A 14,197-nucleotide genomic window follows, 5' to 3' on the forward strand; every position below is an offset into this window, starting at 1 on the left:
AATAAAATAAAAAAAGAGTCCCATAAGCACCATCTGCAAAAGCGTACAAATGTCTTAGCATTCTAATTGGAGTAAAATCAGTTGAGTTTTGAACTCAGAGAACTTCTTCATTCAATTCCATACCTCTGGAATACATAAATCTCAGGATTCTATGCGCCCAAATACTACCTCATACAAAAACCCTAGAGCCAACACAAGGATTTGCTATTCCAATCAGATAAAACTATTACAGAACAAAAACAAAATAACACGTTCCAAGATTTTCATTCCCTTTAAACTCCAACATACCCAACTCGAAATTCAAAATGGTACAACAAATCTAAATGAAAGTATACTCACCAGAAAACAAACAAAAGTTCCTCGATTTGAAGAGAAACTTAATAAATAGCCTCCAAATCAAGTCAAGGAAGAGAGAGAAACGCGTGAATTTGAGATCCCTCCCCCTCCTCTGCTTCCGTGATTCTTCAATGTGAACCGAACAAAACCCTAATCCAATTTTGTTGTGTAATAACAAAGAAAGAAGCCGATCGTTTTCCTTTTCCCTTTTTGTTGAAGTCGTACCACTAACGTTCGACACATTGACCGGTTCAGCCGGTCATCATATTGGCGGCTTGACTTTATTAAACGACTCCCACAACTATCTCCTTTTTTTACAAAGAGCCCCTGTATTATGATTTAATTACATATTGAATCCCTCATCATATTTTCTGTAAATATTCGATTACGTCCCCCATTTTTGAGATGTAAAACAATGGGGTTCATGTCGTCGATTTTTCCACACTCCCCCACGAAAACCATTGAACAGAAAATCATGTCCCTAATTCACGACTCAAAAGAACTTCATGACATCCTTCAAATCCATGGATTCCTTCTAAAAACTTGCCTACAATCTAACAACTTCATCATCGCCAAGCTCCTCCGGAAATTCTCTTTGAATTCTTCTAACAATATGTGTTATGCCAGATCCCTTTTCGACGAAATGCCAAGTCCAGACACATTTCTTTGGAACACCATGATTAGAGCTTACCTGAATTGCACAAACCATGATGAGTGTCTGTCTTTATTTCTCCGGTTACGTCGCCAAGATCACCTCTTTATCGACAGTTTCAGCCTGTCTCTTGTGGTTCAAGCGTGTGGGAGGTCGGGTTTTCTTCAGAACGGTCAAACAATACATTCCCAGGTGTTGAAACTTGGGTTTGATGGTGATTTGTTTGTCCAGACTGGTCTGACTGAAATGTACGTAAAATTTGGTTGGATAGAATTTGCAAGGAAGGTGTTTAGGGAGATGAAAAATCCGGATTTGGTTTCGTATAATGTACTGTTGGCGGAATACGTAAGGATTGGAGAAATGGGTTTAGCACGACAACTGTTCGATAAAATGTCTCTAAGAGACTTGGTTTCATGGAACACCATGATTCATGGTTATGCCTCACTTGGCCATGTGGGGTCTGCTCATACAACACTTGATGCTTGTGGTGAAAAAGATTTCTTTTCTTGGAGATCTACGGTTGGACAATACTCAAATAGCAAGCAACCTCATGAGGCCTTGAGGCTTTTTCATGAGATGCAGTTGACTAACTTGTTGCCTGATAAAATCACCATTATCAGTGTGTTGTCTGCATGTGGAGACTTAGGTGCTTTAGGTATGGGCAGAACTGTCCACAAGTACATAGAAAGAAACAGAATTGAAGTAGACGTTAAGCTCGGGACTTCCCTTGTTAACATGTATGCAAAGTGTGGGGATATCGACAATGCATCAAAGGTTTTTAACGGCATAAAAAAGAGGGATGTGTTTTTATGGAGTGCAATGATCATGGGGCTCTCGAACCATGGCTATGGTGAAGTTGCACTCGATCATTTCGATAATATGATATCTGAAGGAATTAAACCAAACGGTATCATCTTTATAGGCGTTTTAAGTGCATGCAGCCATGTCGGTTTGGTAAATAAGGGATGGAAATACTTCAGTGCTATGAGTGACGAATATGGACTAACTCCTGAAATCGAACATTATGGTTGCATGGTTGATATTCTGAGTCGAGCTGGATGTCTAGATGCAGCCAGAGAGTTGATCAGAAATATGCCATTTGAACCAGATCCAATAGTTTGGAGAGCAATTCTTGGAGCTTGTAAGATCCATAAAAATGTCGAATTGGCTGAAGAAGCTACGACCAAAATACTTTCACTGGAAGCTCATGCAGATGGAAACTATGTGCTTTTATCAAACATATATTCCCAAGCCAAGAAATGGGAGAAAGTTGTGGATGTTAGAAGGAAGATGAAAGAAAACAAAATCCAAAAGGTTCCTGGGAGCAGTTCAATTGAGGTTGGGACTGCAGTTCATGAATTTGTTGCTGGTGACAGATGACACCCGAGATCCAGAGAGATCCACCAAATGTTAGTCGATATTATTAGTAGATTAAAACATGAGGGATATGAAATTATGAATCTCTGATAACTTCAGTTTCACAAAATATCGATGAAAAAGAGAGAGGGTGTTTTAGCACATCATAGCGAAAAGCTAGTAATAGCTTTCGGGCTTCTTAGCACAGCTCAAGGGTCATGTATTGACGTTGTTAAGAATCTCCGAGTTTGTGACGACTGTCCTGTTGTCTTGAAGTTAATATCAAAGATCTACAACAGGAAGATCATCGTCAGAGATCGAAATCGCTTCCATCATTTTGTCTCTGGCTCGTGCTCATGTAAGGATTACTGGTGAAGAAAAGAAAGTGATTTTGGTGACTTTTAGTTAAGTTTAAAATCAAATAATTGGCCGGTGATGATCTAAAAGTTTGTTGCTTATTTTGCACTAAAATGGTCATGCCTTCACTTTTTAAACGTAATCGAACTATATCTTATGAAAGTTTGATCTTTTCTTGAAGTCAGGAGCATAGGCGCGCCTAGGCTCTGAAGCCCATAAGGCTCAAGGTGGCTTTTTTCAAGTTGAGGCTCAGTGCATTCACAAGGCTCACTAAAGGTACTGCGCCTTGTGGGCCTAGCTAGGTGAATCTCGTAAAGAGTTACTAAATATCTAGTTAAACCCTAAGATTAAATAAGTTTTATTATCTTCTCATCTCCTAGATTTCTTAAAAAAATGTTATTAAATAGATGACATAAGTCAAACCCTAAATATTAAATACCAAGTCCTTAGAACTTCAAGTCTCCTTCTCTATAAATACCCATACCTTAAAACTTCTCCTTCATGGCTCACGCTTTAAACCCTTCCGCCTCTATCGAAGTACTGTTCTTCGCTGCATTGGAGACTTGGTGTGTCTACCTGTGTGTGTGTGTGTCTGTGAGTGTTATATATAATATATATATATATATATATATATATATATAATAAGATGCACCTTGCATTTTTGAATGGTAGACTTTGCTCTGATAACATGTGAGAATACGTGGAACACCGGATTATCTCTAAAGAGCCTAGGGAAGTTCCATCAATATTCGAGGGAAAATGGTCAAACTTTTGCCGATGTGGAACTCTAAGCAAATAAGAAGAAGGAATAAAAATCATTAATTTGGTACACTTTTTCTATTTTCTTTTAGTCAAATTTGGATACATGTAAAGATAGAAGATGGGTATGTAAATGCATATGGATGATTATGTAGATGTAAGGAATGCATATTTAAATTAAATGGTAGAGAAAGAGAGAAAATAACATGTCGATGTCTTGTTTGAAAGAAACAAGGAAAGAATAATTGGAGTTTTTTTCCGGTTAAAATGGTGCAAGTCAACAAATGTTTCCATCATCTAGCTTTTGTTCTTCATGTAGCATTTTCAAGACTTAAGGATTCGCTAACAAGATCTCACGCTGTTTACCAAATGCTTTCCGGGTAAGCACATGCAGTGCCATTTACTTTACCTGAAAATCTTACATGATAAGAGACTAGCAAGGACCAAGAAGGGAGAAAAATCTTACACTATTAGGGTGCGTTTGGATATGACAGAACAAAACAAAATCTTTGTCCCATGTTTGGTCGGACTTTTATGTGGAACAGACAGGAACATAGTGGAACAGGGTTGTTCTACCCCTACACATGGAACAAATTTATATTTTACAAATATAATCTTATAATAAAACTTAATTTTCTTCTAAAACATCAAATAAGTCTTCTGTTTACATTTATTCGTTTTTTAAATTTTATTTATTTTATTATTGCTTTTTAAACTTTCAGTTTACCATTCTCAAAATATTATTTTTGTACGGTTTTTTTTATTAACTTATGTAATTTTAATAATAAAAATTAATGTAGAAAATAAACATTGGAAACTATGTAAACTTTTTATTTTAGTGTCATTTTAATTGTTTTAACGAAAATTTTGTCATGATATAATTTAATTAAACAAATTACATAAATTAATTAAAATATATAAACAATTCTTTGAATATAAAGTAAGTCCTTAAAAATGAATTGTTGAACTATTCTAGTCTAGCAGGCATATGGTTTAGGAGATCTGATTAATCTTCACATTCTTTCTTTATAATTATGAAAATATTCATGATTCCAACACAGAATTTGACCTTTTGATTATTAACTTTAATTATATTTTACGAAAGTTGATTTTTTTAAGATATCATCTGTTTTTAGTCTATCTGTTTTCGTTTGTTTAGATTATTATGAAACATGGATTATTTTTAAAGACAAGGGTTTTCTTGATTTTAAATTAGATTCAACACTTGGGTCACGGGTGTTGAGATGCCTTCCATATGTGGCTATTAATGACCACATGCATTCTCATCCAAAGCCAAATAGCAGAAAATGTCTGATTACCAAATAGAGCCGAATACTAGAACTAAACTAGTTACATGGTTATGCGCGGTGTTGTGCCCGGCATTGACATTTCAACCCTAATTGGGCTACGTATTATTGCGATACAAGTGACTTGTTGATTTTTAAAAAATGATTTCTACATGTTCAAAATGGTTTTACTACGATTGTTTTACGTTAACTTTTATTAGAACTTATATTATTTTCACACCATTATACACCTTATCCGTCTACTGAGCAATTTTTCTCAGCCAAGGCGTTTTCTATTTCCTCGGCAGGTTCAGGTTCAGGTTCCACTCTGGAGACGAGTTGAGCGATCAATATATCACTAGAAATAAAAAGGACGACCTAAGATCAACTTTTGTATATCAGGTTTATATAATCTTTTGGGATCACTTAGACGATAACATTTTGGGTTGTAATTATGTTTAATTAAGTTAACTGATTTTTTTAGAAGCTTAGTACAACTCTGAATTGTGGTGTTTTAAGTTTTGATCCGATTGCCAGATTATACACCTCTTTTATTATTAAATACTAGAAGGGTACTTGCGTAATGCAACGAAATACATCTCAATTTTATTGTTCTAATTTAATCTTTTTCGTTGTCGATTGTTATAATACAATTTTATATATTTTTAAGAAAACAATAATGATTTTATTTTTGAATAAAATATAAATTTGAAAAAAAAAAATATCAATGTTAATTTCAAATCTAACTATTTAAAAGTTCTTATTTTTTATGTAATTTTTTTATTATAATTTAATTTAAGTTTAATTATGAAATAATTTATTTTTGGTTTAATAATATAACATTTTATAAAGACAATAATTAAGTATTCTGTTAGAACTCAATAATTATCCTAATTATATTTTAGATTTTTTATATTTAAAATGAGATGTTTATCTTGTATTTGATTATGTTTATTTGCAGTTAGTTACACGAATTCAGATACGGAGTTTTAAGAAGTTGTACTTACGCACAATCTACTTGTAATCTTGAGTGTTAAGTAACATGCATTAATAAACAGTACTGTATGCATAAAAAGTGGATTTTAAGAATTTATGTCAAATGCTTTATAATATAGTATAGATATATAAAACTAGCGAATTATTTTAGTAATTACATTTTATATCCATATAGTTAAAAAATAAATAAATAACCATAAGGGTAGAAAATGTAACTTTTAAAAATTGTTCGTACGTATTTATGACATTTAATAATAGATTAAATCTTAAAATATTCAATATTTGGTTCATTTTGAACGTATTTACGAGACAATTATAATGGTCTAATTTGTAAAAACAAAAAACATAGTTTTATGTATTTTAGTTAATATACGATTATGTGTATTAATATAATAGATGTTTAAAATTTTTTAATCTATTAGAAACTTAACACAGAAAAAGGATTTTATGCATAAAGTCTCATTTTTTCTTTTTTCATACGTAATTTTTTTTCCTATGTAAATTGGAATTTCATCTCTTCCTTCCCTGGGATTTGCACCAAAAAAATTGAGTGGTTTTTATTTGAACGCTTATATATATATATATATATATATATATAATAGCCAAATCAAATGAGAATTAATTAGTTTGTGTTAATCGTGAAATCTAATTTCAACCCACAAATCAATAGATAAATTAAGAAATTTATAATTTTGGTAATTTTTAATTAAAATTTTAATGCAAGGTCATTTTAGGTATTTTCTCTTCTCTCTTCTTTCTCCGTCCCCCGGCCTCTGGCCTCCGGCCACCGTTCTCCGGTGATACCACAGTGGTATCACCATGCATCTTATATGTGATTGGGTATCACACTGAGGTCGTTTGTATGGTCGATCGAATATGTAACACAATGGTATCACAATGCATCTTATATGTGCTTGAGTATCACATTGTGGTATCACCAGAGAACGGTGGCCGGCCGGAAGATGGGGACGGAGAGAGAAGAGATGAGAGAAAATACATAAAATGTCCTTATATTAAAATTTTAATTAAAAATTACCAAAATTATAAATTTCCTAATTTATTTATTGATTTGTGGTTGAGATTGGATCTCACGGTTACCACAAACTAGTCAGTTCTTCCTTGAATGAGACCCTATATATATATATATATATATATATATATATAGGAGCGTTCAAATGAAAACCGCCCCCATTTGTGTAAACCGTGTAAACCAATCTCATCCATCCGTTTTCTTGATCAATGGTCAAGATTAATTTACTTTATTTTAGAAAATTAAAAAATATATATATATATATATATATATATTAAAATTTTATTTTTTTATCAGCAATAAGGGCAAAATGGTAAATAAAAATACATATTCTGTAACATCCTATTGAAAGACATTATTCTTAATTTTAGGAAATTAAAAATTTCTATTTGTTAGGAAATAATTTCGTTAATGCAGCAGCTTTTTTATTTCTTATCCTGAAATTGTTTCAATGTCCTTCACACACCCATGTAAATATGCACCCTATTCATTATGAAATTATTTCAAGACGCACCGGTTTCATCATGAATCCATTTTAGCATGTAATTTATCTCATGACAAACCGCATACATTATGCACCCGTTTCATTTTGCATTTCACCTACTAAATGGATCAACTACACCATCATTGAAACGAGGTTCACCATCAAACCAGTTCACTACTCATTGTTCAWTTACGCCATGAACTAGTTTCACCTTCATGAAACTTGTTTCATGTACATAGATTAGTTTATTTCGCTCCTGATTTGATGAATTCATTCATTTAATCCTTACAATCTTAAAGATTATGTAGCAGATTACAATCTTCAAGATTATGGAGTAGATTCATCATGTACCTGTTTTATCATGCAATTATTTCATGACGAACCAAATACATTATGCACCCGTTTCACTACTCTTGGTTCAATTACGCCATGAACCAGTTTCACCTTTATGAAACCTATTTCATGTACATTAAATTTCTTATTTCACCCGTGATTTGATRAATTYATTCCTTTAAGCCTTACAATCTTCAAGATTCTGGAGCAGATTACAATCTTCAAGATTCTGTAACAGATTCATCATGTACCCGTTTCATCATGCAATTATTTCATGACGAACCAAATACATTATGCACCCGTTTCATTTTCCACTTCACCTACTAAATGAATCAACTACATCATCAATGAAACTGGTTCACCATGAAAATGTTTCACTACTCATTGTTCAATTATGACATGAACCAGTTTCACTTTTATGAAACCTGTTTCATTTGTATTAATTTCTTTTCTCAATCATGATTTGATGAATTCATTACATTATGCCTTACAATCTTCAAGCTTCACCAGCAGATTCAATCGCATCACAATATGTTTAGTTCAAATTTTAAAATTATAATATAATTAAATATTTAAATGTTACCATTTATAAAATTTTCTTTATTACGTTTCCTTAATTAAGATTTATTAATAATTTCCATATTTAATTCAAAATATTGTAAATGACCGAAATACCCTTATTGATTAAATTTAATTAGAAAAAAATGAAATTTTCCTATTGGTCGAAATTAGTTTACACGGTTTCTTAGAAATGCACGGTTTTCATTTGAACGTGTCTCTGTATATATATATATATATATATATATACCAATAAGGGGGGTATGGCGGATTTTTCGGGTTTCCGTTAAACCACAAAATTAAACTTAAAAAACACATAAAGAAGGTAAGGCAGAGTATACTTACAAAGAAATTTGACGGTGTTGAAGTAGGGAGAGTATGTGCAGCGAACGATTTTTTTTTATTTTTTATAGTAAGGGATATGATATGAGGTACTTGAAAGGAAAGGGAAGAGTAAAAATTAATTTAGAGAGATAGAGAGAAGGGGTTTAGTGACTCATAGGATTTTGAAGGCTAAAATTATTATTGCTTYGTTTSGATTGATTTACAATGGATACAAATGAAGGTATTTATAGACCTTCAATGTTATCTCTATGATTACAATCGGACAATTCTATCACTAATGCTACTGACAAATGTTACCTAACTTTATCTTTAAGTTAAAGGAAACAAATACAATCTAAATATTTGTAAGTCTAAGAAACAAAGGTCAAAAAGCCTATAATAGACTAGTATGTTAAAGTCTAAAAGAAAACAGGAAATATGTCGGATAAAATCGTCATGGCTTCCATAAGCTTCTCTAGATATCTCTGTCGACTGATACTGGTGATGATGGATCTATATACGGATCTGAATCTGGAAATTCTCTGTTGTTGACATCTATTGGTCATATATGACCTTCTCCGATAAACGGCAGATACATATCCCAATTATAATGTGACCAAATCTGTAGGTAGTGTCCTTCAGCAAGCAACTTGTAATTATTCCATGTGAATGATACAGGTAGCTTGGGTGTCTCTTGACCTTGCTGTATCCATGGCTCTATGACATTGTTGGGGTGTACCTCCATATGGTTAAAACAAATAGCTGTTGAACAAGCTAGTTTCTTTAAATATTTTTGTTCTTCAATTATGTGGCTAATAAATACTCGCTTTCTAGCTGGCCTGTATGTATGACTGTCTGCTTCTGGTAACGAGGAAAATATTTTATATCCAATTGTTGGTGCATCCGAATAAGAGGCAATATTTCCAGCTGTTAAAATAAATTTTTCTCCAAACTTGTCGAGGAGTTCTTCTGTCTTTGGATTTAAGCTGAATTCCATATAATCAATCATACCGTTGTGGTAAAAATTTAGAATCTGTTCTGAAGTCAAGGTTGCTTTTCTTAAATCGAGTTGTAATAGCAGCCTATTGTGTACTAAAGAATTGTGTGTTCTTTGAACTATTGTTACTCCTTTGTATTTATCTTCATTGAATGCAATGTCGATAATCTGTTGTTGTAGCTCATAAAGAATGAGAGGGAATTCTGTACAAATCTTCTGTGAAATAATACCATCCAATTCAGGAATTCGATCCAAAATTGGTTGCATTGTCTGTCTCCAAGGAATATCGATAATCCTTGCTTTAAAGCTGTTGAAATCTCTTTGTAATGTTGTGTATGTTTCAGATTCCTTTTTCTCGAGTCTTGTTTGTAATTTTAAAAGTTTTTCCTCGAGAATAGAATTCTTTTGTTTCAGAATTGAATTTTCAATCTGGGTCTGTGTAGACTGTTGATTTTTGCCAGATTGCATGAGTTGTTGCTGTAATTTGGCAATAACTTCTTCTTGAGCTTTAATCATTTGCTCAAGATTTGTTTTTGCCACGTCTGAAAAAGTTTTTACTTCTTCGGGCTCTATGTAAAAGTTGTTTATCCCAAAGGCTTCCCTTGCATTATTCATGGCTTCAAAAAAACTGTAATAGCCTTTGAATACTGGGTTGGGACACTGTATTTATTTTCTCATTGTTAAAATGTCTTTGTCCATTTTTAGTAGTCTTACTGTATAAAGGTCCAACTAATTTTGAAAGATTGGGAATAAATTTTCTAGCATAATTTATTAATCCTAAAAATGCATGTATCTGTTTAAGAGTTTCGAATTTTTCTGGGAAACCTAGAATTTTTGTAGAAATGTGTGATTGTAATTCTATTTTTCCATTACCTATTTCTAAACCAAGAAAATATATTTTTCGTTTAAACAATTCCATTTTTCTTTTTGAAACTACTATACCGTTCTTCTTAATTTCTTCGAAGATCTTCTGTAAGTGTTTTTCATGTTCCTGCACCGTTTCACTGGCAACTAAAATGTCATCAATATATATTAAACAAAAATCAAATTTAACAAAAATGTTATCCATAAATCTTTGAAATATAGATGGAGCGTTTTTTAATTCGAAACTAAGAACATTCCATTCATACTGTCCTTCTGAACATGTAAAAGCTGTCCATGGTTTGAAACTTTCTTCTAGCTGTAATTGATTGTATCCTGATTTTAAATMAAATTTTGAGAATACTTWTTTCTTTTGTAKAAGATTTAATWGACTRTCTTTRYTTGGGATATTGTASYCATCATCTTCTGTRTTATCATTTAATCTTTTATAATTATAAACTATTCTGGCCTTTCCCCTTTTAATTTCACTGTGATTTCTTACTATAAATGCTGCTGATCTATGAGGACTTTCTGATTTTCTAATTAATCCTTGTTGTAACATTTCTGGTATTTGTTTTTTACATTCGTCTTTGTCTAATGGACTATACTCTATATTTGCTGTTCTAATTGTAATATCGGGATTTTTTAATTTAAATTTGCATTTGTAGTTAACCTTAGATTTTGTAATATCTTCTCCAATTAATCCTATTTTTTCTAAATGCAAAATTATAGGATAATTATTACTAGTTGTTATCATTCCCTTTTTCTAATTTGTGTGTTAAGAAATTAGTGAGTAACTTAACTGCTTTGTTTTCTACAAAAGACTTATTTTGATTGTGCCTTAAAAAATCTAAATTACCTTGTTCACCACGCTTTCGGGCAAACTCTGATGTATTTTGATAACGTAAGGTAGGAAAACTATAACTGTGTTTACTTAAAGTAATAAAACTCCTATTGATTGTTATACCTCCGTTGATACCAAAAATAAAGTTTAAACCGAGTACAAAATCTGTTGATTTAATATGTTCTGGATTTATATTTACCTGTGGAATATCATATTTAATACTATAATTTCCTGCAAAATCTAAGAATTGTATTCCTGTTGGTTCTATATAATTTTTAATTTGAATTAATCTATTTTCAACTGTTCTAGTAAATACTTTTAGATATTGTGTTTTTATTTCTATTTGTTTCGTTTAACTTAAAGATAAAGTTAAGTGACATTTGTCAGTAGCATTAGTGATAGAATTGTCCGATTGTAATCATAGAGATAACATTGAAGGTCTATAAATACCTTCATTTGTATCCATTGTAAATCAATCSAAACRAAGCAATAATAATTTTAGCCTTCAAAATCCTATGAGTCACTAAACCCCTTCTCTCTATCTCTCTAAATTAATTTTTACTCTTCCCTTTCCTTTCAAGTACCTCATATCATATCCCTTACTATAAAAAAAAAAAAAAATCGTTCGCTGCATATACTCTCCCTACTTCAACACCGTCAAACATCTTTGTAAGTATACTCTGCCTTACCAACTTTATGTGTTTTTTAAGTTTAATTTTGTGGTTTAACGAAAACCCGAAAAATCCGCCATACCTCCCTTATTGGTATCAGAGCATAGAACGATTCTTTAATTTAAAAGACTAAGCCAGACTTGATTTATTTTGATGGCATGTATAAGCCCATCGTTGTTGTTTTCGAGAACCCGCTTATATATATATAAAGAGAGAGAGGGGGGTATGTTTTGGAAAAAAAATACTCTAAAAAATAAAAATTAATAAACACCTTAACAACTATTAGATCAAAAAATAGAAAGCCTAAATGCAAATGTAGGGTCGGTCCTAAGATTTTTTATGTCTTGCGCGAAAATAATAAGAAATGCCCATAAGCTTATTTCTTTTAAGCCAACGAAACATGCGATTTTTAAAAAGTTTGGAACCTAGGCAAGTTAAGTGTCTCATCCCTATGTTGATTTTTATTAATTATAGCAAGGGGCAATAAAAACCAAAACCCCGAATTACAAAATATAGAATGATGAAAGGATAAATCATTGATTAAGATCGTGCTTCATCCATTTCCAGTTTTCTTTTTCCCAAATTGAAATTAGCACAATAGAAACTTTATTCCAATGTATGGAACTTAAAAGATGTAACACCCCAAAACACCATATTTGCATAGAACACATATTTCATTACATAGAAACATGGATTACATCAAAAGGTCCCACTAGTATAAGGATTGCTATATGTACAAAATCTACATATAAAATTTCCAAAACATATCTTGTACTATTACATGTAATCTAACATGTATCTTCAAAAGCAGGAAACAGATTAGGAAAATAATCACATTTTCCTTTTCCCTTTAATATCCCCGGACCCCGCTACTCCTGCATTGCAATATTTAAAACAGAAAATGAGGGTTAGACCATACGGGTCTAGTGAGAAAATCCCTTCTTTGCAAATGCAGGGTGATGAATACCAAAATGATAACAAATATTTAAAGCAGTTTACAATATTATACAAAATAATGTAAACTCAAAAATCATAGTCCCACAAAATATTTCTAATTCAAGATATATTGTTTTCCAAAATAAAACAATACCAACACTTCTTGAATTATCAAATCATCTCATAAAAAGATTTAAGGCAATACTTGCCTGATATGACAAACCATTTTCCCCTTCTCAATAACATCTAGATTATTACTTCTAAATAGGAATAATATCTTTAATTCATCAGATCACAAAGAAATGATGACTCAAAGTTATTAAATCTAATTTAATAATAATAATAAGAGTTATAATAATAATATCCACATATGACAATGTCACCCTTATTCCAAGTACACATCTCCTTGATATGCCACCCTTATTCCTCCATCAAAAMAGRGYTACTTATCAGAACAGACATAAGTCACCACGTCTGAAAGTACTCATTCCCAGTTCCAAGTCAGAACAGACAAAAGTCACCACGTCTGGGGGAACTACCATTTAAAACTCACTTCCATACCAAAACAGACTTACGTCACCACGCTTGGTAGGAAGGTTTCCAAAATATAGTTTCATACCAAAACAGACTTATGTCACCACGCTTGGTAGAAACATATCATTTATTTAAAAAGATATAAAAATACCCATTTTTTTATAATCCACAATTAATCCCAATAATAGACATTTTAAATCATATAAAAAGTCTAAACATAAAACTTATGAAAATTCCAATTAAAAAGATATTCGGATAAAATATCGAKTAAAGCTTATCYGGTTTAACATTTAAAATAATTTCTAACATATTTGTCCGGATAACAAATCCGGTCAATACCCCGCATAAAGCTTGAACGATTAAACACTTAAACATAAAMWYATCTTTGTCCAGATAACAAGTCCGGACAACACTCCGTCCACCCTTTGTCCGATTTAAAACAATCCGGACAACACGTTATTCACCCTTTGTCCGACTTAACACTAATCCGGTCACTCTTGTCCGATTTAACACTAATCCGGTCACTCTTGTCCGGTTTAACACTAATCCGGTCACTCTTTGTCCGGATAAAACTTTAAACACAATATATGGTTTTTGATTCAAATAATAAATAACATTCAACTAAAAACCAATATAAATTTTTATGCCAAAAAGGTTTAGAAACCACTCACCTTATCAAACTTTTGAAATCAAATACTGAAATTCACTTCTTGCAACCAGATACTTTGTAAATCTATCAACCTCACTTCACTCTTCTTGTTCTTCGAAAATAATCAGAATATGAGAGATGAGGGTGAGACCCTCATATTTATACTCTCCAAAATATAAAAAAAAGATCACTACATATTATAATGCATCCTACATACACCTCATGCATCCTACA

At 31.9% G+C, this 14,197-nt stretch overlaps 2 protein-coding genes across 3 annotated transcripts in view; one reads left to right on the forward strand and one right to left on the reverse strand.

Annotated features, from left to right (window-relative positions):
* LOC112503637 (OBERON-like protein) overlaps positions 1-540 on the reverse strand; it is a 4,875-nt gene extending 4,335 nt beyond the window's left edge. For both annotated transcript variants that reach the window (XM_025107638.1, XM_025107637.1), the window contains exon 1: positions 340-540. The gene's annotated coding sequence lies outside the window, so the exon portion shown is untranslated. The remainder of the gene's footprint in view (positions 1-339) is intronic.
* Positions 541-819: 279 nt separating this feature from the next.
* Positions 820-2,717, forward strand: LOC112503640 (pentatricopeptide repeat-containing protein At2g44880-like). The gene has a single exon (XM_025107642.1). The coding sequence runs from the start codon at positions 950-952 to the stop codon at positions 2,366-2,368; it is 1,419 nt and encodes a 472-aa protein (XP_024963410.1). The 5' UTR covers positions 820-949; the 3' UTR covers positions 2,369-2,717.
* Positions 2,718-14,197: the final 11,480 nt, after the last annotated feature.

The sequence above is a fragment of the Cynara cardunculus genome, unplaced genomic scaffold (assembly GCF_001531365.2).
Source record: "Cynara cardunculus var. scolymus isolate 2C unplaced genomic scaffold, CcrdV1 Un_Scaffold_3454, whole genome shotgun sequence".
Taxonomy (NCBI): Eukaryota; Viridiplantae; Streptophyta; class Magnoliopsida; order Asterales; family Asteraceae; genus Cynara; species Cynara cardunculus.

What these genes read in the sequence shown, in the direction of transcription:
- LOC112503640 (XM_025107642.1), top strand. Translation starts at nt 950, where the DNA reads ATGTGTTATGCCAGATCCCTTTTCGACGAAATGCCAAGTCCAGACACA.